General features: G+C 37.9%; 1 protein-coding gene across 4 annotated transcripts in view; it reads right to left on the bottom strand.

Moving 5' to 3' along the window:
• clip1a (CAP-GLY domain containing linker protein 1a) overlaps positions 1-26,694 on the bottom strand; it is a 57,919-nt gene that overhangs the window by 23,239 nt on the left and 7,986 nt on the right. For 2 of the 4 annotated variants that reach the window (XM_067437709.1, XM_067437711.1), the window contains exons 4-11: positions 23,853-23,977; positions 23,550-23,766; positions 22,318-22,515; positions 18,001-18,104; positions 17,170-17,230; positions 4,746-4,850; positions 1,780-2,670; positions 213-308 (exon numbers count right to left, since the gene is read on the bottom strand). In XM_067437709.1, coding sequence (XP_067293810.1) covers positions 213-308; positions 1,780-2,670; positions 4,746-4,850; positions 17,170-17,230; positions 18,001-18,104; positions 22,318-22,515; positions 23,550-23,766; positions 23,853-23,977 — 1,797 coding nt within the window. The remainder of the gene's footprint in view (positions 1-212; positions 309-1,779; positions 2,671-4,745; positions 4,851-17,169; positions 17,231-18,000; positions 18,105-22,317; positions 22,516-23,549; positions 23,767-23,852; positions 23,978-26,694) is intronic. The other 2 variants (XM_067437712.1, XM_067437713.1) reach the window with 2 other exon arrangements.

Raw genomic sequence — 26,694 nt, 5'->3', positions numbered from 1 at the left:
ACTCTGTTATTTTGTGGTTTGGTGTACCAGAGGGCCACCATAGTTGGGACATCCATTCCCAGTCAAGGATAATAAGAAAAGGTGGCCGAAATTGAATACTTCACTACTATATAGCATTTTTGGCTGAACTATACCTTTAAGTACTTTTATTTTCAGTTAATTTGGCGCTTTGCCTAAGTGTTTTTTTTGTTGTATTTTACAGAATTACTTACCAACACACTAACTTCTTGCTCCAAAGTGCTCTTTTCCTGCAACAGGCCATTCAACTCTTGCTGTTTTACCTCTAGTACTGAGTTCAACCCAATGACCTAAAGTAAGGTGTACCCACCATAATGAAGGGAAATGACAGGGGACAAAACATGAGTAATGTCACACACAAAAAACAGTGGCAGTCATACAAAGTGGAACTTAAAAGTGAAGGATTTATACATTATGGAGAAAAAAAAAACTCTGAACACTGGTAATGTTAACATGGATGTATTATGCACTAGGGCTGCACGGGTTTGCGAATTTCTTTCAGATAAAAATTGTGATTGCAATTTTTTTTAATTTAGGCTTGCTGTGCGTGTTTGTATTACTGCACAAGTATGGGCAAAATTGTGATTATATATTAATATGGCTATTTAGTATGTCTAATCAATATTATCCCAAAACAAAAATGACTAAAATTGATACAAATATATATTTTTTATTCTATTGTAAAAAAAAGTGTGGGAAGATGATTAGCACGTTGCATTCCCAAATGCAAGTTATCGCGACCCAAACTCAGAGCGCATGCAAAGATGGAGTTTCCTGTGGAGGAACTTCTACTGCGAACCAAGCCACTCGGAGACGCTGCAATCCTGGTGGATAATGAGCTGCTCGTGTGTAAATGAACAGTGCCATACTTCACTATGAAACACGCAGTGCATACATTAATTTCATTAAATTACAGCGTTTTTGATTTAATCATGCTAAAACATATTTTGATATCATTCTTATTTTGTTTAATCATGCAGCCCTATTATGCACATTACACAAATGAAATGATCAAACAATAAAATAAAAAAAATTGTATTGCACTTTTTACACTTACCCTTTAATGCAAAGTTGTTCACACATTAGCGCAATAATGAGATGAAGAATGAAAAATGAATGAATGAATGAGAAAATGGAGTGCAGGATGTACTTGATAGTAGCTAGCTAACCAGAATAATGTGTAGAAAACTACCAGACTAATTAGTTGTAAAATCCACCTCGCACCCAACCCCGAATGGAAGGCGAGAAGAAAAAAAATGATCAGATGTACGCAAAAACTGGCCCTCCGATATTAGATAAGAGTAACAGAGGCTGATGGATTGGTGGGCATGTTCGACTTGCGTCACGGCCCCAAAGATTAAGACATTTCAAAAGAAAACGGCCATTAGGTTCGCTATCATGATTAACGTGTGAATTGTTGTATATTATATGATGTTTTACTACACATAAAATGTATTTTATTTTAGATCTCCTCATTCTGAACAACTTTGCCTCAAGAACCACTGCTGCCAATCAAATTGTTTGTTGAATATTTGAGATTACTTAAAAATTTGATTTATCAATCAACGTCAACAAAACCAGTGCAGTACAAATCACAACAAAACACACCCTGGATCATTAATTATCAAAAAAGTTGAAATTTAGCACGCGAATGGCTATAATATGGTCATTTGAATTGTGTGACCAAGTTTACAAAAAACAAAACAAAATCTAAACAAAATCCCAAACAAAAAAAGAACCACTGAAAGGTTCATGGCTTACCTTTTCTTCCTGAGATCTGGCTTTACTTTTTGTCTCCTCTATTTGGGTCAATAACCTTTGCATCTCTTGGGTTCCTTGACTGTGCTGTGACTGCAGACTCTGAAGGGCTGTATTTTGCGCCAAAGCTTCTTGCTCCTTTTCATGCAACTGCTGACCTAACTTAACCCCTGTGTCCTCTAGCTCTTTTACCCTGAGCTCAGCATTGTGAAGTTTTCCCAACACCTCCTCCATTTCCACCAGGTGCTGCTCCTCCACCTTCTCCAGACTGGTGCGTAGCGTTTCAATCAGTCGTTCGTTCTCTTCATTGGCTCTCATGAGTTGTGCCTTGTGTTCTTTGGCTTCACTCGTCCTCCCCATGGCTTCAGAAGAATGCTTGTTAGCGAGCTCCTCAAACTCCAGTTTGTGTGTCAATTTCAACTGCTCCAGAGCATTACGTAGCTCAGTTTCGCCTGCCTCATGGGAGGCTTTGAGCTCCCTCAAGACTTGCTGGTGTGACGCCTCAACTGATGCTAGTTTAGCACGCAACTCCTCAATGATTTTCGAGTTCTCCTCCTTAGATTTTGCCAGCTGACCTACAAGCTGCTCATTATCCTTCGACAAGTGACCTGAGGCGGACTGGAGCTGTGACAAGGACTCACTGTGTGCTTTTTCTCGAGACTCAAGGATCTCACGCAACGACAACAGCTCTGCTTGGTGACTGTCGCTTTGAGCAGCCAGCTGTGTACGTAGGGAAGAGAGCTCCTCTTGGAGGGATGCCACGACAGAGTCAGGATACCCATCCTGACCTGGTACAGCTTCCAATGGCTTACGAAGAGCAGCTACCTCCTTAACCCTCAACGCAAGATCCCGCTCCAACTCCAAGATACGAGACTTCTCAGAGACCGTGGCCACCTAAAAGAAAAAATATATATTTTATTAAACTATATATGCCATATGGATAATTGTGAACTTACTTGATGGTATGAATATGATCATCTTTTCAGGTTTGAAAGACGTGGGTAATTAAGGAGGTTTTTGATAGAAATTAAGTTCTTTTCAATTAGCCACCTAAAGGCCATGACACACCAAACCCACATTAAAGAACTAGCGGCAACCCTCGCATCACCATTGTCTGGGCCGCAAAGACATTAACACACCGCAAAGACTACAGACAACAGCCAACTAGCATGTGCATTCTGCGTCTGCGTGAGATTTATATATTTATACTAGCAGGTGGCAGTAGTCAATGTGCGTCATTCAAAAAAGGAAACCGAAACTAGGACTGCGGATAAACTAACGCGCTTGCTTAACCATTTTAAATATGAATCATGTTGATCAATTTCTTCCATCTAAATGGCAATGTCATTATGAAAATGTTCCTGTATTTGAATGCTCTGATAAGATGAATATGCCAAATTAAAAAGAGCCTTCCGTGTGTGCCCTCTTGACTTTATTGCTTGCTTGAATTACTTGTTTTCCTTTTCGTGCACTGGTTCGATAACTTGAGGAAATCAGAGTGATATCTTTCACCGACTGCTAGACGCTGATTCAACATGTTCAATTGGCCAAAAAACTTCCAATGCGGTTTGACTAGTGCTGACGGTGCAAAACGCACCACAAAAACAGAGCTGACAGACACTTAATGACGGCCTGATCTGGCCGACCATCAGGCTTGGTGTGTCATGGCCTTCAGCAGTAGTTCTAAGTAAAAAGTCATTGAAACAAGAAATCTGGGATTGAATTGGGGTGGGATAAAGACGTTACAAGAATGGGAACAACCACCAACCCCAAAATTGATCATCTAACAGGATTCCCACAACTTAACTGATATTCAGGAGACGGTCAGTTGACACTTGATGGTTGCAGGATCAAATCCCCATTTGTATAGCAGGTTGTTGTTGTGTTTTTTTTTTACATTTTAACATTTTAATAAAATTCAGGAAGACCCTCAACCCTCGGCTCAACACAACCACTTGCTAATAGCAATATGAAACATTTTAGAGCAGAGGAAACAGGCAAAAAAAATACAACTATGTATATTCCCTATCAAACTTTCTAAGGTTGCACTCATTTCTGTGGGACAGTTTTAAAATCCCCTGATTTTAAAGTTTTTAAAACTGTGGGAACCCTGATATATAAATAAAAAGAAAATTGTGTTCTCCTATGTATATTTTATATTAATATGTATATTAATTCAGCACAATGATATTAAAGCAATAAGATATTTAGTGTGTGTTAGTAATCATTCATCAAATGAGTTATTAATTGGAATAATTGAACACCATGCAGTGAAGATCCCTGCAACACCCTGACAAGAAAAGAAAAAACTTCTTAGCTGGAGCACTCAAAAAAATATTTAGGCTAAATTGAAGATTTATTTATTGGAATTGCATATAAAACAATGTATTACAGTTAATTAAACTAATAAACTTGTGATTATTATCTGTCATAATCAAATCATAAGATTTATGCACAAAAAAATCATGCCATAGTTTGTAACTATTTGCATCTATTACATTTTAAGTAAATAAACATTATAAAAACGTATTTATTTAAATTGATTAGAATCAGCATAAATATGTTCATTGTGAAATAATGAACAAGCAATATAAAATATATGGGATTAAAATAAATTGGTTTATTGATGATAAGTGTATAAATCTGGTTGTTGTGCATTTATAACACTTTTTAATAGTACCATTACATGTTTCTAACGGGTTTTGTTTATGCATGCCTGACAAATATGCATCAATTATAAAATTATCGGAAATTTTAGCAAATTATTTTCATTTTGAAGTGAACTAATAGTTCTTTCAGTGTATTAGTTTATGTTAAAACTGTGTAATCCAAATAGATGGACATTTTATATGTAATTCAAAACCATAGATCTTAAATTAATGCCTAAATATTTTTTTTGAGTGAGCACTGTAGCTCCTTGTGGCATCTTCAGTGATCCTTGACCCGTAGCCCAGGTGAAGCTCCATTACCCTAGAGTCTTCTAACTCCCTCTGAAGTTTGTCAGCTTTGGTCTTCTCAAAGAGAAGACTCTGTTCAAGCTCCTTAAGCAGGGCATGCTCCAGCTGCGTCTGCGTCTGTTAGTACAGAAAGGGGAGAGGAAGAAACACAACCAGTGCCACCATCACATGCCAGCCTGATGCAGAAAGACGAGGGGTGAGGAGGAAAGTTGTGGAAATGTAATGCAGAAAAAGAGAAGGACAATGTTGTGATGCAACTGTGAATGCAAGTCAGATCAATGCCACAGCTGAGGAAAGTGTGAGGAAACTTTGTAGCAGAGCATTGGTCAATGCTTATGGACATGCTGATGATGGCCAAATTAATAAAAACACCAGACACTGAACACCATGCTGTATTATAGTGACTGAGGGTTAGGAAAAATAGCAAAAAAGGTATTTTGACAACAACAAAAAGCAGAGGAACGGGGTGGGGTGGGGGGAAACGACGACTGATAACTTAGTTATTCCAGTAATATATCCACACGCTTAATCAAATTTAAACAATTATTCTGATCTCAAAAGAAAAAGAAAAAAAACTCACAATGAGATCTTCATGTAGGTTAGGGAGATGTTAAGAGCATCTTACAGACTAATTGATTTCTTTCCCAACAAACTCAACTCAAAAGATTAATAAATAAAAAAGGTAACGCCATACGCATTGTGCATGGGATTGATGATGGACTTCAGAAGATTTGGTAGTCTTTATAACGGATATTCACTTTATAACAACGGACCTATCATTTTAGAACAGTGAAACAATTGTACATATATTGTTAGTATTGCTACAACAGTTTATATACACAATACACTCAGAAAGTATTCAAACCCCTTCACTTTTTTTTAACATTGTGGTGTTGCCGAATTATGCTAAAAAAAAAAAATCCCATGAATATACACTCTACTCATCTTAAATCAAAAAGTCCTCCAGACATGTTTAGATGAAAGAATCTTAGAATGTTTTCACAGTACATACGTGTACTTACAGTATACTTACCTGGGTAATAAATACTGGGTAATATAAGGTAACTAACTACATGGGTTAAGGTTAGGTTTAAGTTCAGGGTTAGTACCTAGTTATTACCTAGTAATTACTACAATAAGTACACAGTATGTACACGGGGAACAGGACTGTAAAATAAAGTGCTGCCTTTTTTTGCAGATTAGTGGAGTGCTGCAGTGATGGTTACAACTTAAGTTTCACTTAACTTAAATCTCCATGCATAACCTCTGAAGCTCAACCAGTGACCCTCAGGTTCTTTTTAATAGCACTCCTGAGATCTGTGCCGTAACAAGCCAGGGTGTAGCAAATTAGCTCAAAATGAAATATGAATAATTAATTATAACTAGATATAGTTAATTATAAATATTTAGATCAGCTGTAGGAATTGACTTTATGTAGCAGAATTAATACCAGAAAGAAACTTGAAAACTAAAAGGCATTTTACTCAAAACACTATGAGTAATTACAAATTTGCTGTCAAAATTAACACTGCTACTCAGAGCATGCAGCCAAAATCTGCATGATTAGGGACTCCAATATACGAGCATGAACCACAAAAAACTTTGTGTGTGACAAGAAGACTTTATTAAATAGACTAAACTTGACTTAGACTAATTTAACATTCATGCATACAGTTTAGCAATGGAAGCAGAGCTGAAGCAGAATACAGGAAAGCAAGAAGTTATCACAAATTCAGCAGATCAACAGCCTTGAGCAAACCATCAGTTTCTTAGTTCTTACACACCCTTCTTTAAAAAGGGGTAGGGGATATTTGATGTATCAAATAATGAGACTAAGTTTGATACTTGCATGTCTCACTCATTTGAATCTGATGCAGTTTGTTGAAGCTCCAGCTGATCTTTGCTGAAGTTGTCTTGATGAGAGAGAACCAGTGAGGATCTTTGATGAAAGGAAAGACAAGGCCGCAGCCTGGAACAAACTTAGGGTTCCTTAAAAGACTTCTAGCTCAGCATCATCTTCACCCCCGAAACCCCTCATGATCGGTGATCATGTGAGGATGTCACACCCTGAAGAGGTCAGTGTTTTCCCAGTATTTTCGGGGGGGGGGATGAACTTTACGATCCTTTGTCTTCTAGTAGGGTGTTTTGCATATGAAATTGGATTTTGTGTTAAGAAAAGAAACTTTTAAGAATCTTACAATACTAATATGTAACAGTTAGCAAAGTGTAATTTAAATACAGTAAATTACAATTGCAGTTCACAGCATATGAAAATGTTATACATGTACTTAACATTAACAAGTGTGCAATTCTGAATAATTCCTTTTTTTAAATTAGTTTGAATTGATAAGAAAAACAATGTAAAAGGAAAATCCTGAGATAGTAAAACTGGATACATGTTTATACATCAAGCAATTTTATATATAGAATATACATAGATACAGAAAGGGGCAACTTGTCTTTCAAAGTGAAGTAAAACTCTCTCTAAATCCCTTGAAACCACCTTATCTTGATTTATCTGTTTCTATGGTAGCCAGGGGCCTGGTTCTCCATTTGCAGTTGGGGAGTAGTTTACAGAAAATCTACACAGTTTACTTATTGGGCATTGTGGATTATTTGTTCAATATAACAAATAATTGCATGTCTGATTGTCTCTGTCACTGCATTTCCCCCTTTCGCTGTTGTCTAACCTGTAGACGACAGCGAGTGATGGCAAAGGTGCAGAAACAGTGGACATGCATCTGGTAGTTAGTGCCTTCCACAGTCGTGGTTGTGAAGTGGAGCATGCTCTTCTCAGGTTATGGTGTAGGCTGACGCAAGGTTCAGGTGTCGAGACAGTGTCACCTGTCGCCCTACCAGGATTCAGAAGGTCTTTCTTCCTAAGACTCCTCAGGTGAGTTCTGTTCAAGGAGTCTTTGCTACTATCAGCAGCTCCTGCAACTTAGGTGGAGGCAGGTCTGGCTGTCTTCATGCAGCCTCCGATTTGTACCTGTTTGAAGAGTGTTGAGGTGGATGTTGCTATCAACTGCTTCTGGATATCCAGTAAGGTTCCCAGGGTTTTTTTACTCCTCCTTCCAGCAGTCGATCCATCTTCTACAGACTGGAAGCTCTTGTAGCTTTTTATTGAAGGACTGTGCTATCGCAATGCTGTGTGCCTTCTGGTGTGTAGCTGCGAATTTTGGATGTTGCACAGAACCTCTGACATCTTGGGATACCTTTTTGAGGAGGCATTGTGTTTGGTAAAGGCCATCTGCATCAGGTCACACAGCTGTTGGGGGCAGGCTAGGATGTCTAAAGGGTGACTCACAATGGGATGTAGATTTCAGAAGAAAAGGCTCTTGAAGCTTGTGTCCTCCTCCATCTCAGGTTTATTGCGAGCTCAGACGAAGGCTTGTCTTGTCTAGACGAAGAGTTGGTTATAGCAATGCTGTTTAATGCTGAGTCTGTTTGCTGTCCAAAGAAATGATCAGTCCAAATTCAAGCTCTCGTCAGATAATTATTTTATGAGAGCTTGTTTTAGCTTCTGGTAGTTTGATTTGACAGGGTCTCACGGTCAGTCCAGAAAACACTGCACCTCATAGTCGGAGATTTTACAAAGCAGATGGAATACATCTCAGGTGGCCACATTGGCCATCCTTTGCAGGTGAAAGTCAATGGTGTGTTTGTGGACATCATGGTCACCTGCAGAAGTTGATGCTGAGTACAGTAGACTTTTCCAGCCAATCTGTTGAGGTCTTTGAAGGACACTCCATGTGATGTTTCGGGGTTCCTCTGAATTAATCCTTTTTCTCCGGTGGCTGCAGAGGCTTTCAGGAAACTGGCTGGCGAGGGGTTAATCAGAGGGTTTTGGCTCTTGGTTGTGGGAGGTTGCTCTGCTGATCGCATGTGGGGGAGTGAGACGTCTCTCCTGCTGTGGTTCCTTCCGCAGTTAAGAGTGTCTCAGTTCTCTTTGAACCATGTCAAGTTAGTCTTCACTGTTGTCCAGCTGTGCGTCAGAGCTTCAATTCTAGCTCTGGATGTTTTCAGGTGCTCTTCACAAGCCTTGATTCTGGCATCCTTGTCCAAGAGTTCAGAACTTGTCGTCCTTAACAGTGACTCTTTGTGAAAAAGTGCTTTTCCCAGCTGCTCTCCTAGTTCAGTAGCTGTCAGAGTCTTTTGAAATATTTTGATTTTCTCCGGAGACTCCATTCTGCCAGGGTCTTTGTGCCTGGCCTGAGCCTCGATCTCTAGCTGGTCGGTGTTGCTTTGAGAACGTGTCATCTCCTTGCGCGACTCTGTGATCTGTTGCATGAGGTTGTTTACCCCTTGTTTCAGATCCATGAGGTTGTGTGCTAGAGAGATTACAACCTTAGTCAGCTCTATGTGGTCGTAACACTCGCTTGGGTCGTGTGTCTTTAGTCCTCGTCCCTCGTTGTCCAGTTGTTTTTGGCTCTGTTTCTTTAGGTCGTCAGTAGCCCTGGGTAAAAGAGTGTTCCTCACAATGCCTTGCCAGGCCTCCAAATCTCCCATCTGGACAGTTAGGTTGAGCACCTGTGACATTCTGGCACACTTGTGGTGAGAGTAATTGGCAAGAGACTTATGCAAGACCAAACAGACTTTGGAACTTTGGTTTATTGTGGCAGTTAGGTGTATAATGCACAGCTAGGTTTAATCAGGTGTGGTTAACAAGTCAAGTGTGTACTCTATTATTATCTTAGCTGTGGATAGGAGGATGCTAAGATTTGTGTGGACCTAAGTAGATTTTCTGAAAGGGGTATAAGAAGAGGTTTGATTGACTTAAGACTGTTCTTTTTGTCAAAATAAAAATCAGAACTTTGATGGTTCAACACAGGTTTGGATTCTGAAGAAACTAAAAAGAGAAAGCAAGAGGAACATGAGCTTTCCTATTAAGATTGTGTTTATTAGTGGTGCTCAAAATTATAGTTATGCTTTAGCAATCATTTAGATTACTTGTGTAGCACGGTCATAAAGTATGTCTAGTTCCTAGCTCTAGTTTGAGGTTAAATAAGAATAAAACCGTACTAAAACAAGAGGCGTAAAAATAAAAAGCAAATAACTGAAATGATGAACAGCCGACTGTTAAATTAGTGTTGGGCATTACTCCATGGATGTTCAAGGCTGCTGCGTGTTCAGCTCCTATGCCTAATCACCCATGTTCCCATCCCAGTGGACCAGGGTGCTATTGGAAATTCAACTCTCTTTACACAGTTCAATTTAATGAAATGTATATATTAACCTTTTTAGGTGCATTCCTTTTTGATGCTAGTTACTCAAAGTGGAAATTAGTTGAGAAGAATTAAATATGAGGAAAGAGAAAGTTAAAATCAGAAAGCAGGGAGTAGGTTGAGTGGAGATGGTTAATCACTTCACACTGCATACACACAAGCAGTTTTTAAAAGTTTCAAGCATACAATGCTAATTGATAATGCTACATGTTTGGCTTATGCCTTAGGACTACTAAGTAGCTTAGCTTAAGCAAAGGGTTAGGTCGTGTTAGCCTAGCCAGTAAAGGCTGTTTGTTTACAATATGACATGTGATGCATTCGTTGACTGTGCCAATTCAAAGTTTGTAAAGAATGTCTGCATGTTTCATATAAGCCACACACAGTCCATTAACATGTGCCGTTTGCACTTTCAGAAATGAAGACTTTGTTCTTACATTTGGTAAAATTGCTTGGTTTTCTGGTACTTGTTCAATGTTTTCTGTACTTTCTAAAGGAGCAGTTACAAGGCTTTATTGTTATTTATTACTTGCACTAAGCATACACAGTTACGCACCCTTACACAAATAATAAAGCACAGTTTTACAAATGTAATTCTGTTTAACAAGTAAAACAATACTGAAATCACCAGTAGGGTTGGGCATCGTTTTGATTTGAACGATTCTGATTCCGATTCCGATTCTTACTTTCGATTCCGGTTCTTTTCGATTCTCGATTCCGATTCTTTGAGGGGTGGAGTCAAAACATGTCACATCGATATTCAATGCTATTTTCAATACCACGGGGGAAAAACGCTGCATATCCTGTCAATAAGACATTTTTTATATAAATTTTTTTTTTGTCTATCTTTTGAAAGTCTAGGCAATCAAAAAGTTCTTCTGAAGAGATCACTTTATATGATAAAGTTTTTAAGCTTTTTCTCCTATATAAACATTGATCAATTACTATTAAAATTCTCTCACAAATATTTGCTAACTCAATGTATTTTTTACAACAGGGTAATTGTGTTGCATAGCTTACACACAGCACAAGTAAGCTTGATTTCGAATGGTAAATTGAATTTAAAAGACGACTAAACAGTAATAAAATAAGAACAAATAAACATATTTCAAAAAATAGCACAAATAAATAAAATAGAATAAAATATATAAATGAAATAGACTGCTTTATTTTTTCAGGTAGGTCTAACATTCAGGTAAGAAACTGAATTAAAAAATGCAAAGTGGCTATATAGACCCTTTTACAGCCCACATGATCAAAGAGTTGCGCACGCAGTTTGGCAACGGAAGTGGTGTTGTTCCCTAGTGGTTCTAACGTGTGAGCAACTCCGAAAGTTTATCAAAACGGTTTCCCAGCATCAAAATGTCTGGCTGTTGCGTTTTCGGTTGCACTAATCGCTATTGCACACCAATGAGCTTAAGTTTTATAGGATTCCGACAGGATCACGGCCGTTTCAGAAGAACCGGCGCCGGCAGTAACGTTACCTGTGGCTGCAGGCAAATAATGCATTGATTGGAACGAGGACATAAATGCTCGCATAAAAAAATTACATTTGTAAAACATTTACTGCACTTGAAATTTAATGCTTTATAATAAACCTCCCAACATTGGCTGCCACTGGTGAGTATAATGTACCCCCCACCCCCAGATTATCATATCAATAATCACAGTACTTATCAATTTCATTTGTAATGATTTTATTAATAGTTTAATAGCAAAATAACCATCTGAGAAATGTATGCAAGCAACATAGTTGCTATTAAAGTACTATAGCATTATAAAATAAAACTTTAAACAGAAGTGTGTCGACACATACGAATCAATAGCAACATAAAATGTAAGGAAAAGGATAAATGTATGTTGGTGTGAAGAATAAGAATAAATGTAGAAAATTGTATTGGATATTTTGTACATGCACACAGACAACGTATTCATAAGCATCCAGTGATTTATATGCTTGTCTCGGGTGTACACGCTCGGTTTCTCGACTAAATACGTATATATCCGACCACTGTAAGTTATATCTGGCCATCTGCTAACGTCTTCTATCCACTCCACTAGAGTACACGGATCTGGTAGCCGAATACCATTTGATAAAGTCAACTTTTTAAAATAACTTTCTCGGTTTGTGTTGCTTAATCCGCTCACGTAGCTTGACATGCTGCTGATTCTCGCCACAGTTTGTTGCCAAAGTGTGCGCGCATACGTTGCTACGTCATCATTGTATACAAACAGTAAAAGGGTCTATTAAATTTAAAATAACATTGGATAATGTTTTTTTGCAAAAAATTCAATAGTTTCATATAAAACCATTAAAGTTACACACGTTGATCAGTCAAGAGCAGTGTGATCGTTTGTCTTTTTGTAGTTTGACTTTGAATAACAAATAACTGCTGTCCTTTTAAGAACTGCCGCACTAATGGATCCTGAACACTGTTCCTGTTACTCATTCGTCATTTCTTCCTGAACTGTTTATGACTGTGTTTACATTAATACTCTTCAAAATGTGCACTGAGAATTTAGTTGATTGTATTTGACCAATAATAAGCTGGAAAAAGAAGCAAATATTTGCACTTGTATGTCAGAGGGGGCTTTATTACGGTGTGTGTGTGCGCTTCAGATGTGAGCTTGAAATCTGAGGGATTCGTAGAATTATGTGCGATCCCGCGCGAAATTCAGACCGATCACACACTAACACTAACACTAACACGCTGTCGTAAGGAAAAGTCCAGCAGAACGCGCGTCCTTTGTGTTCAGGGGGCTGAGTGAGAATATGCGGCCGCGTGTCAACTCGCTGTCGGTCAGAGAGGAGAGGAGAGGAGGGCGCAGCTGGGATCGATACTGTAGAAACGGAGCAGGCTTAGTATCTTTTCAGATATTTCAGTATCGATATTTTTGACAACTCTAGTTGCACTGTGCCGACCAGGCTTTTTAAAAGTGAAATAAATCCACACTTCAGAGCGCCGTTTACCGGGCTTCCATGGCTAAAAGAACAAGCGGGCGCGCAAGCACAGGAAATCATGTGGCCATGGTAACCAAAACTTGCGTTTGAAACCGATGATCGGAACCGAAAACAAATTTTCTAAACGATTCCAATGGAATCGTTATTTTTTAAACGGTTCCAAGTTGGAACCGGTTCTCGATGCCCAACCCTAATCACCAGGTAGATGTGCTTGTAGATACACAATCAACATTTAGATAAACGGCATATATCTAACTATAATTTACAAGGTTTACAAGGTTTACAAGAGGAACATTGCTTAAAACAACCTTCTATATTACACTGAAAATTCTGCAAATGGGATTTCATCAACCAAAGCAGAATAATTCCTTCTGGTACAGTTTATACATGCCTCTAAACAGATATTCCTTTGTTAGGGTTTCTTTGTTAAAATCAGATTAACCACTGACATCATTCAACATATGCTGAAATGCATCAAGTCCAATTCAAGCCAGCAACTAGAGACCTAAATTTGTATTGCATGTTGCGTCCTATGACCAGAATCATCAAATGCACACTTTTAGGTTGACAGTGGTTTAAGCTCATAACCTTTGTTTAATCATGCTTGCATTCTCCACCATTAACATGTAACAAAATAGCCCAAAAGTGAAATATGATTAATTATAAATAGTTACATCAGCTGGAAGAATTAACTTGATGTAGAGTATTAATACCACAATCAACTAACCCGATTGTCCAGCGAACACTCACCGTTAATTGCTTAGTAATACAAAGAAACAATCATTTTCAGGATATGGGAAAAAACTTTCTTACTGTGCAGTGCTACTCAGAGCATGTAGCCAAAAACTGCATGATTAGGAACACTAGTATATGAGCATTAACCAAAAAAACTTTACTGTGTGTAAGACAACGAGTTTACTAAACACTTAAACTAATCTAAGAGGTTCCTCATACATACACATTCATGCATACAGTTTAGCAATGGAAGCAGAGCTGAAGCAGAATACAGGAAAGCAAGAAGTTATCACAAATTCAGCAGATCAACAGCCTTGAGCAAACCATCAGTTTCTTAGTTCTTACACACCCTTCTTTAAAAAGGGGTAGGGGATATTTGATGTATCAAATAATGAGACTAAGTTTGATACTTGCATGTCTCACTCATTTGAATCTGATGCAGTTTGTTGAAGCTCCAGCTGATCTTTGCTGAAGTTGTCTTGATGAGAGAGAACCAGTGAGGAGCTTTGATGAAAGGAAAGACAAGGCCGCAGCCTGGAACAAACTTAGGGTTCCTTAAAAGACTTCTAGCTCAGCATCATCTTCACCCCCGAAACCCCTCATGATCGGTGATCACGTGAGGATGTCACACCCTCAAGAGGTCAATGAGCCATTAAGGAGTCGTATTTTCGGAGGGGAACTTTACGCTCCTTTGTCTTCTAGTAGGGTGTTTTGCATATGAAATTGGATTGGGTGTTAAGAAAAAAAACTTTTAAGATTCTTACAATACTAATATGTAACAAAGTTAGCAAAATGTAATGTAAATGAGCATAAAGGAAATTAAAATTGCAGTTCATAGATACCCAACATGCTATACATGTGATCTTGTTTGACTAGTGTCCAATTCTGAATAATTCCTTCAAATGAGTTTGAATTTATACATACGCAAAACAATATAAAAGAAAAATCATGAGATCAGAAAATAGGATACATGTATACATCAAGGGATTTTATATGCATGATTTGAAAGGGTTTGTAGTGAATTAAACTCTCTCTAAATTCCTTTAGGTTGTAAAACCATCTCATCTCGGTTTTGGAATGGTTACCAGAGGCCTGGTCCTCCATTTGCAATTATGGGGGTAGTTTACAGAAACTCTACACATAGCTTGCTTGTTGGGTGAGGGCTATTGTGGATTATGTGTTAAATATAACAAATATCTGATCTGTCTCAGGCACTAAAAGGGTGCATCTCATCAGCTCTCTTGTTCAGTAGTCAGGGCACTGATCAGGGAGTCGGCCATTTTAGGGGCAGTCTCAATGGCAAAATGTGCACTGAAACATTCACTCCCTAAAAAGTCCCACAATGCACCATGAAAACCAGGGAGCATCAATGCCCACTATGTCCCTTTAACAGGAACTTTTGAAGCACGAGACAAATCATGCGAGACACACGAATACACATCAAGATACGATAGATGTTTTGAAAAGCAATCCTAGATACACACACTCTCTGAGCTCTTCATGCAGTTCCTCTGACCTCGTGGCTTTGGACCTTAGACAGTTTTTTTTCCAAATCATGGCCAATGAATTGAAATTTGCAACAGATGGACACCAATCAAAGTATATAAACATCTAGCTTTCCTGTAGCTCAAATAGTAGAGCATGACACAAGCAACACCAAGGCCATGGCTTCGATATCAAGAACGAGAACGGATAAAATGTGATAAATGTAAAAAAGCAGCCAAATGCATAAACGTAAATATAATGTAAATCTCAAAGATGATAGAGAAATAGGAAGCACCCGAGCTGAGTGAGAAAAATGAAGGGGCATGAATACTTTTTGAATGCACTGTACGTGTGGTTAAAAAGACGATATTTAAATTTGCATGACCAGAGGCCAGAAACCATAGGGTTCAACATAAACAATAAAAAATAAATCCTACAAATTCTACAGATTGTCACACTGATTTGAAGGGACTCACGAACAGATTCAATGTAAAGAAATTGTTTAAGTATGGAAAGCTTCTGCACTAGACTTTATTGACTTTATTGTCTAGGTTGCTGATTTGCATGTTTTATAACTTAAAATCATTAGCTAAAGGTTTCTTAAAATTAAATAGCAAAAAAAAAGACCAGAAGCTATTTTTGAATAAGTAGGTCAGGACATGAAAACAACTCAAATGAATGATAATGAAGGCTGGAAACACATACAAAAAGTACCTTATTCTCAAACAGGACAAGAGAAAAGACCAGATATAAAATAAAAAAACATTTTCTTTTTGCCATATTGATAACAAATTAGCGATTCACTTCATTTAGTATGTTGGGTATCGTCCACAAGACATTTGTTATGAATAAACCACACATGACAAAACTGCAGATCAGGTGAGTGCTTGGTTATATCTTAGAGGTCAATCAATTTAGTGAACCATTAGTAAGAATATGACCTTCATATTAACAGGTAACCTTGGTATGACTAAAACCAACAAATTAAAGAATTTGGAATAGTATTTGAAACAGCAAATATATGTCTAAGTTAACTTGGGACAAAGCACTTCATCATCACAACCTCTCTCATTATGGTAAAACTGAACTCATCTTTATGTAAAAATCAAAATCAGGGAATAGTTCATCAGTCAAAACTTAGCTATTGTGCATGGTGTTGTGGGACGTGCATGTTCTCACCTACACTACTACTATATTTTGTAATGTTTTTGAAAGTCACAAAAGCTGCATTTATTTGATTAAAAAAAATACACTAAACGGTTCCAGTGTGAAAGACTTTTACAATTTTAAATAATTTTTTTTCTATTTGAATATATTTTAAAATCTAAAAAGCTGATTTTTTTAGCATCATTACTTGAGTCTTCAGCACCACATGATCCTTCAGAAATCATTCTAATATGATGATTTGCTCAGTTTTCAACTATAATTATTGGTGCTCAATTATTAATAATGGCTCCTATAATTATCAATGTTAAAAATTGATGCTTAATATCTTTTGTGGAAACTGATACATTTTTTTCAGGATTTTTTTTATGAATAAACAGTTCAAAAGAACAGCATTTACTTAAAATAGAAATATTTTGTAACATTATATATTTATGGTCACTTCTGATCAATTTAAAAACACCCTTGCTAAATTAAAAGTATTTTTTTGATGGTCAGTTTTTCACAAAAATATTTTTTCCAACCGTTTTCAGCATTGACGACAATAAGAAATATTTCTTGAACACCAAATCAGCATATTTGAATAATTTCTGAAGGATTATGAGAAAAGGATGGTAGGGGGGTGTCAAACCTACAGTAAGCTGTATCCACATTAGACTTTGAAAAAGCTAAATTGCTGTGATAAGATGTATCGCACTCTAGGGCTTCTGTTTTCAAAAGAATAATATATAAATAACAGATATGAATACAATATACCATCTGCTTACTCACAGTACTCAAACCTGCAGCTTTGAAGGTTGTGTTCTCTGAATTCAGCCAAGAATCATCTGTGATATTTTAAAATCAAAACTCAAAAATCTTAAAATACCTCCAAATCTCCTTTGGTAATGCAAGCTTCCTCCACACGAAATTGCAGGTCCTCCACTTTCCTGTTTGGGATAATAATAGTTTATAATTTTCTGCTTATATTTCCATTCTACGTTCTTACTCTTAAGTAAACAAACATGAAGTTCAATTATACAGATCACACATGCAAAACTATAACCAAAGTACAAAGGGACCACATGTCAGTAATAACCTTAAAATAAATTCTAGTATTGTTATAGTAAATGTTAGTTTATAAAGTTACCAGAGATAGTGAATTTATGGCCTTCTGTGGAGATCAATTAACTAGAAAACAAATACATTTAAGGGAAGGTTCACCCAAAGATTAAAATACATAATTTACTCCTTTACCAACCTGTATGACTTTAAAACCTAAAACAAAATATTTTGAAATAAATGTCTGACATTTTTTTTTGTTCATACAATGGAAGTCAAAGTTCACCAAAAATGTTTGGTTGTCAACATTCTTCAAAATATCTTCTTTTTTCCCCCACAGAAGACAAACAGGCACAGGTTTTAAATGACATGAGGGGAACGTAAATGATAATTTTGAGGTGAACCATCCCTTTAAAGACCACTTGAAACTGCTAATATTAGGAGGATTGAGATTCTTATTCTATGCATTTTATTGCACAGAAATATGTATGGTTCCCTGTGGCATCAATATTAATGTTCCTTATTAATTAAAATTGTGTCTATTAGTTTTAAGATGATCAATATACAAACAAAAAAATAAAAGTCATTCTAATTGATATCATCAATATGTGTCTTTAATATGATTAGATGTTCATAAGTAGATTCAATAATACTAGACCTCTTCTCCTCCTCCAGCTGGTTGAGCAGTTCCACCTTCTCTCGGTCTGCAGCCTCCACAAGCGCTCGCAGCTGGTCCATTTTGGCATCAACCTCCAACACATACTACACAAACAATTCAAAACAACTTCATTAATCAAACTTCATAACTTGAATCAATATAAGTTGTAAGAAAAACAAACTGGACTGATTGACTAAATAAATGGAACTTTATTGTGCAACTAAAATAAATGTATTAGACATTTTTACTCGGTCTGCATTATTTAATCAGATGTTACAAATGAGTTATTAGTAAAAATGAATGTGTTTTAGGTCAGATCATATACAAGTCTATGACGATAAATTGACCACTACAACTAAAAAAGAAAGTGCCATGTGGATGTAACAAATGGAAGTGGGACTTTTATTAGAAACCCAGTGCCTGAGCGCAGATGCAAATAAGTGTCTGTCCTTCCCTTTTCATTAGTTTATAACAGTTTTGTCTAATAACAGAAAGCCAAAGGCTATAATACTTTTCTAATACTTCTAGACTGGGTAAACCTAGTCTGATCTGCTGGCGGTTTGATTTTGCCCTACAACTCGGTCTGGAAACCTGTGCTTTCATTTATCTATTCTGCTACTGTCACACTTTTACGGGAACCAATCACAGACTGGCTAATCCACCTGGATTGCCAGGCCTGGACTACCACCTATTGGTTTAACAGGAAGTCGGATAGAGAAGAAAGGAATCGATGCCTGTTTATCACGCCTTTTGTGGTCTGATTAGTTGATTTGTTGAAGGACTATCCAATTTCGTACAGAGTTATTCGAATTATGCTCGTTGCTCACGCCTCTTGTGCAGTAGAAAATACAGAGCAAACTCCCCAGACCAATGTTCAATCTTAAAGGTCCCGTTCTTCGCGATTCCATCTTTCAAACTTTAGTTAGTGTGTAATGTTGCTTTTGGAGCATAAATAATACCTGTAAAATTATAAAGCTCAAAGCTCAATGCCAAGCGAGATATTTTATTTAACAGAAGTTCCCTTTCAAAGCCTACAGCGAACGGCCGGTTTGGACTACACCCCTGCACTTCCTGCTGTAATGACGTCACTAGAACCGTTTGTTGACTAACCCTCCGCCCACAAGAACACGCAAAATAGGGGGCGTGATCTCATTGCTCTCTCACGTGGAGAAGAGCGCGCATTCAGCGCTTGCATCTCCCCGTTATGGTAAGTGGCGGGACCTTTCCGGGCAAAGTGCGCTAAGATGCTGTCCAATCACAACACGGGAAGCGCTGGCCCAATCAGAACTCGTTTCGTGTTTCTGAAGGAGGGACTTCATAGAACAAGGAAATCATCAGGCCGTTTTTAGGACAGAGGAAACAGCGCTGTACAGATAAGTCAATTGTGTGAAAAATACTGTGTTTTTTTACACGCGAAACAAACTCATGTTATATTGCACACTGTAAACATAATCAAAGCTTCGAAAACACGCGAAGAACGGGACCTTTAAAGCTACATTGTGTAACTTTTTTAGTTTATTCTTAGCTAAAAACAATTAGTTCTTTCAAAAATATATGTGCTCATTAATGTATATTTACTTCTTTCAAGTAATAAAGTATTCTCGTAAGTTTATAATATGCCATTGAAAATACATATGGGTGAGGGGTTCGAATGCCGGTCGCCATGTTGCTCCTCCATCTTGAAAATACATTAGCCAAAGGAACATACCCGTAAATTCAAGCTTCGCCTTTCACGTTTTAACACTCGATGGCACCGTGTCGAATGTGAAGAGGGGGATTGCCATGTTAATCTTGTACTAAATCGGCCACCGTAGGAGTTAAAACGAAATCAGAATTGAGAGGAACAGAAACTATTATTCACTGGATGGTCATATACCTTTACACCGCTAGATGGGGGAAAATATCACACAGTGTAGCTTTAAACTGAGCTTGGTCTGGTTATAGCAGACAAGACACCATCGGCATTCAGAAAAAATACACAATATATACTTTAAATCAGTACTTGAACATCTAATAACCAATTAAATCCATACACTGCACAAAATCGTCTGAATTATGCATTAAAACCAGCATAAAACACGTACTCCGTTGTTACGTACGCAGTGCTACGTAGTTTTTTTTGTTTGTTATACATATGTATACATGTTGTGTGTTACGTACATGGTTACGTATTTTGTCTTGAGATCACGCTGGGCCTGATATGTGAGTGTGTATTTGTATCAGCTGCCTTTGTTTCAGAGCTGGAACGTGAGTGGACGATCGCTTGTAAATCGACGGACGTCCCGCTGACGCCAGGCGGATACCACCAATCAGCGGTCGCGAGGCTCTTTATGAATGGAGCAAGTTGAAAGAGACTGTGTGCTCTGACTTTGGGGAGAGAGAGCACGCTCGGTGACGACGGTCTCTCGTTCGAGAGTCCAGTCCGAGAGTCTAATCAAATCTGGTTACTTTATGAGAGTTTCTGAGTGTCCTGTCATCTGTTCACTTCCCGCAGTGAAAGGGGTAAGAGAGGTTGTGAGCCAGTAAGCAGGTCGCGACCTACATTCACACACACGTAGCTCAAATCATGTATTAGACACACCAGGCTCAGGAGTGGTGCTGTTATGTATGTTTTGATTTTGGTTTAGTTAGGAAGTTTAGTTATGACGTTTGCGGACGTCGAAGATGTTTTTTTTCCACATCTTTTGTTGTTAGTTAGTTTAGTTGCTTTGAATCTTTAGTTAGAGAAGTTGTGTTATGTTTGGTTCTTTGATTTAAGCACCATTCGTTTGCTCCTTCTCTCTCCCCACTTTTGATGTCTGTTTGATCCTGGCTGCTCGTACATTGGTTAATTTACTTTCTATATCATTACTTTTCACTAAATTACTTTACAATAATATTCACATTAAATACTTTTCAAATGAGATTGAAGAAGTGTCGCTCGTTCATTTGCATGTTCCCTTTCACTATCTGTCACGCACACATCTCTATTGTGTTATGTCTGATAATATGCTAGACATTTTAACATCTACTTAACGAGGGACGTAACACAATATGGCATGATGGTTCATCTGTGTGAAGGATCCAAGTCGTGTGAATTATATGCAGAGAAGAGTTCTGCAGTCACTGGACATTCACAATCGATTCTAGGTTTCTAGGTTGATTTCTAAGTATGCTGGACTACATTCATGTCACATTACATGGTCTTTTGATTCCCAGTCTGCACAGATTTATTAGAGTGCACTGTTGGACATAGTTGCATAGACACATCCACTGTGCCTTTGACTAACTAGCAGTTTTACATTTTAGATTTAAATGAGACAAATCTGACTCAAAGGCGTGACCAGTCTTAAAGACATTAATTTGATGACTAACTTGTAAGACCAGTCTAAGCTGTTTACGCAATCAGCCACTGGTTATATTCTTTACTTCCTCTTTAATTAATTTTTTAACAATTTCTTTATTTGTGAAAAATACTATAATAGGATTGATTTTAACCAAGAAGTTGCTATTTAAAGGTACAAATCTATTTTGAGCAATTTATATAGTTTCTCAATGACCGTATTACAGTTCTTTAAAGGTCCCGTTCTTCGCGATTCCATCTTTCAAACTTTAGTTAGTGTGAAATGTTGCTGTTGGTGCATAAATAATACCTGTAAAATTATAAAGCTCAAAGTTCAATGCAAAGCGAGATTGACTAACCCTCCGCCCACAAGAACACGCAAAATAGGGGGCGTGGTCTCGTTGCTCTCCCCCGTGGAGAAGAGCGCATTCAGCGCTTGCATCTCCCCGTTATGGTAAGAGGCGGGACCTTTCCGGGCAAAGTGCGCTAAGCTGCTGTCCAATCACAACACGGGAAGCGCTGGCCCAATCAGAACTCGTTTCGTGTTTCTGAAGGAGGGACTTCATAGAACAATGAAATCATCAGGCCGTTTTTAGGACAGAGGAAACAGCGCTGTACAGATAAGTCAATTGTGTGAAAAATACTGTGTTTTTTTACACGCGAAACATGAACTCATGTTATATTGCACACTGTAAACATAATCAAAGCTTCGAAAACACGCGAAGAACGGGACCTTTAACATTTTGCCAAATTATTTAACTTTGCAGACTCAAGCCAGAGTTACCGATTAAAAAATTATATTTTGGAAATAGCAATGAAGACCTGAGACAGAACTCAATAGTTAAGGACAAAAACCTGAGAAATAATTTTAAATAAAAGCACATAATGTAATTGACGACCATTGTGGCTGCGTTACCACCTCAGGTGTGCATTATGTTTTCATAATTCAACGATTTCTTAATTCCTAATAAAAAGAGGAAATGCCTGGGTCTAACCTGCTCCTGGCCTTCTCTTAGTAACGTAAGCTCCTGCTCCACTTCACCCACATGGCTGGTTGCCTTGGCAACCTCAGCTCTCTCCAGGTCACGCTCTGCCAGGAGTTGCTCAATGTGTTGCTGTTTCTCCTTCAGGGCCTCCTGAAGCGCCGTCGTGCCAGAGATCTTCCTCGCATACCTCGTGGACGTCTCTGTCAACTTCAGAGAGAAAGCCATTCAGGATATTAAAAACACATCAGACACTGTATTGCCGATATGGACTTTATGTCCATTGTTCAGGCATGACAACCTTCACTGTAACGGTACATTTACATGACAGTGAAGTACTACAAAGGGAAGTTTTTTTCTTTCTGTTTTTTACCTACATACAAAACAACGTTGTCGATCCCCAGTCGCACTGTATATTATGCATGCCAGGCCAGTAGTTGGCGATGTCAAAAGCAAGTTGTTTTTTGTGAAAAGCAAGCCATATATGTTGCTTTCCATTGTTCAAATTTTTTTTTTATAGAGAATCTGATTTCAAAATATGAAATGTCAGCTGTCTCAATCAATTGATTTAAAAAATATATATATATAAACCCAATTTGGGAAAAGATTTTGCAATTCCTTGTGAGTATTGTTAGAAACCAAAAAATCCAGATTCACTTGACGGAAAACCGAAAATGGCATTAAAAAAAAAAAGCAATAATTATTATTGATTTCTTATTTTTGATTACTTTTTGTATAACCGTATCATGAGACTTTTTAATTTATTTCAATAATTTTACTGAATCTTAATTTGAAAAATACAAGCCAATAAAATAACATTTTATTTTATTTAGAGTAAAATTTGACAGAAAATAGGCCTATATTAAAAATATATAAAATATCAATATCAATTCAGCTCCATGCAACAGAATCAGATTTAACAAATTAAATTTGACTAACTATCGAAAATAAAGTATTGTCTTAGAAAGCTAGCATTATCAGAGCATGTGAGGAGCAGGTCAGACAGGGTAGCATTATTTTACCAGCATGGCTATATCACACCATGTTAAACACAGAAGGGCTGTTGCAAAACATAAACAAGTCCAGAGAAATGTCATGTCGAGCATTTTCAGCAGCTGAAATTTCGGTGCATCCCTAGCTGCTTGTATCCAAAAAAATTACACAGCTTTAGCATGCTTAACTGGGCCAAAATATGTAACCAAAAATAGGTATGGTATGCATGTGAGGTGGAATTTGTAACTCACCAGTCCTGTACGGCTTGGCTTGCAACTAGCAGAAGAGGCCACAGAGCTCATGGAGCTGATGGAGGAGGCACTGGGGCTGCGTTTCAGTCCTCCCGGTGTGGTCGCCGTCTTCCTCACAGTGGTCTTTGCCTTCGCTGGGGTAGTGGAGGGAAAGCCTATACGGGTCACCTTGTGCACTGGTGCAAAGAGGCCATACTTGGGCTGACACTGGAAATATCTGATGACACAAATCCATCTGTGTAAAACTCCTAGCCTTCTTTCTAGACAATCTACCGTTACTAATGTAAGAACAGGACACAGTACCTGGTTCCAGCAACAGCACCATCGTTCTTTCCCAAGGGCTCATCCAGCTCAACTCCACACCATTCACCCTTGGCAAAATCGGTTTCACCTAAGAAACGCACTACACCAGCTTTCGAGCCAGCAACCTAAAATATGTGAAGATAAAAAAGGGTAAATGGACTGCATTTATATAGCGCTTTTAAAGGGGTACTTCAGCGCTGGGAAGATGAATCTGTATTTAAACTGGGTCATCAATGCAGTAGAAATGTGAAATTATTTTTGAATTTGGTGTCTTCTAGACTGAGAAAAGACAGAAAATTTATTTTTGTCCCATGGGGATGAAAGACTACAATTCCCAGAATGCTTCGCTGCCCTGTGAGGCCATTCCCAACGCCACCAACTTCATTACAGTGACTGAGTTAGAGAAGACACTACAATTAAAAACTGAACGTGTCTGTATAATATAATGAGTGAGTCACCGCGCGAGTCTCACAGCACTGAGCACTTACTGCACGAGTGATGAGAGCTGAGGTAATCGCGACTACACTCGTGGCATACATTCACAACGCGAGTTCAATCTGACGTGTTTCAGTTCATGCCTTTTCAAGCTTAACTTTAATAGAAATGAATTTGAGAAGTTAAAAGACTTACATTGCTCACCATAGCTCCGTTTAAATGATCCTGTCTGCAAGCTGAGCTCTCCCTGCAAGCTGAGTGTTATCTCCCATCCCCCAATGCCGGATTCAAAACATGCGGAAATGACTCCCTCTGCTGGCTGTAGTCTTTAGCCTCTGGGCAAACATTCCTCCTATGATGCAAAAATCGTCATTTTGCATCATAGGAGGAATTTTTCCAGAAATAAAATGCATAAATCTCTTATCTCAGGGAGATATGAGGGGGGAAAGCACAATAATTTGAATATTCTCCAGGGTTTCTACTGATACAAAACCATATGCTAATCGCTGAAGTAACCCTTTAACAGACCCTATGGCCATCCAAAGCGCTTTACATTTTTGCCTTACATTCACCCATTCATACACCGACGGCGATGCCAGCCATGTAAGGCGCCATCCAGCTCGTCGGGAGCAGCTGGGGTTAGGTGTCTTGCTCATGGACACTTCGACAATTGGTCAGGTGGAACCGGGGATTGAACCACCAACCTTTCGGTTTGTAGACAATCTACATGAACCATTGAGCCGTTGCCGCTCCGTCAAAAAATGAAGTTTTGAAGTTTAACAATTTGGGTTAGTTCACCCAAAAATTAAATGGATGTCGTGTGAATGACCCAAAATAATAAAAACTGCGACTTTATCCAGCATTGTCTTCTCTTCCGTGTTTGTTTTCAATCCTCAAACAAAGATTTGAACGGTTATGAATCAGCCAATCAATTCAGGATTCGGATCGCCAATGTCACGTGATTTCAGCAGTCAATCATGAATCAATATACTGATTCATAACCGTTCGAATCTTTGTTAACGAATCTTTGTCGAATCTTTGTTATTGGTCCGAAAATATTTTTGGACCAATATTTTCGATGCTTCAAAAGATTCTAACTAACATACATATGTCACATATGGACTACTTTGATGATGTTTTTATTACCTTTCTGGTCCTCCTGGAAAGGGACAGTAAACTTTTTCAATGTTTTTCAATGGAGAGACAGAATCTCTCAGACTAAATATAAAATATTTTAAACTGTGTTCTAAAGATGTACGGATATATATATCGCACCAGTTTGACCTTATCATACGGAAGTAATAGCGGATAGGAAAACTAGATGAGAATCGTTGGGATTTGAGGTAAAAAAAAAATAACAAATACTGTTGTGTTTCTTAACAAATCAATGTGTCGTCAGGAGCAGGTTAACGGTTGAAGTTAAAAATCTTCATTTATGTTCTACTGAAGAAACAGACACACCTACATGTTGGATGCACTGGGGGTCAGCAGATAAACATCTAATTTTCATTTTTTTTGGTGAACTAACCCTTTAACATGCATTACGATAAATAGGATTCCTAAACACTGCATACGAAATACTTATCAATGTTTAAATGTGAATAAAAGCTTAAATTCCACTTGTTCATCATATAAAGCAATCGAGTCTCTTCAGAAAATTTGGACTAAACCGCTCAATTCATATGGATTCAATCTCTTCGTATTTTTTGAAGCGTTAATGTAGTTGCATAGCTGTCAAGGAAGGGACAGCAAGCTCTCAGATTTTATCAAAAATATCTTTGTGTTCCAAAGATGAACGAAAGTCTTATGGGTTTGGAACGACATGAAGGTGAGTAAATAATGACAGAATTTTCATTTTTGTGTGGACTATTCCTTTAAGTGATTCTAACATGGTGCTCATCCTGAGTTATAAATCATCATACTCGTATAACCACAAATAGGCAAGTTGTTACAGTTATTATACAAAATAAAACACTATGCATGCATCATAACTACTTAAAAATACCTTTATAATGCATTACAAACGTAGGCAAAGAAATCGTTACCCACACTTTTGTCACTTTTTTACTAGTTCATTTCGAATGGTCCTGCGGTGTGACAAGTGAGTCTTTCAAATAAATTTTAAAAGTTGCATTAATAAAAAGTACAAAAGAACTTGTTTCTGAAATGCTGTTTAAAATTGTTTTAAAAGGAGAATAGTGCACTGCAGGACATGACAAGCTCTGAAAACTACCATTTGTTAATGTAAATAGCTCAAACGTGCTGCGTAACACGAGAATGAACCTCATTGGTTCTTGCAGAAGCTCAAACGTGATGCGTAAAATGAGAATGAACCTCATTGGTTCTCACACGACAAGTGAACATGCTTGAGCTTCCGTTTACATTAACTAAGGGTAGTTTAAAAGTG

Source organism: Pseudorasbora parva, chromosome 3 (genome assembly GCF_024679245.1).
Source record: "Pseudorasbora parva isolate DD20220531a chromosome 3, ASM2467924v1, whole genome shotgun sequence".
Classification (NCBI taxonomy): domain Eukaryota; kingdom Metazoa; phylum Chordata; class Actinopteri; order Cypriniformes; family Gobionidae; genus Pseudorasbora; species Pseudorasbora parva.
This window is presented reverse-complemented; position numbering and strand designations above follow the sequence as displayed.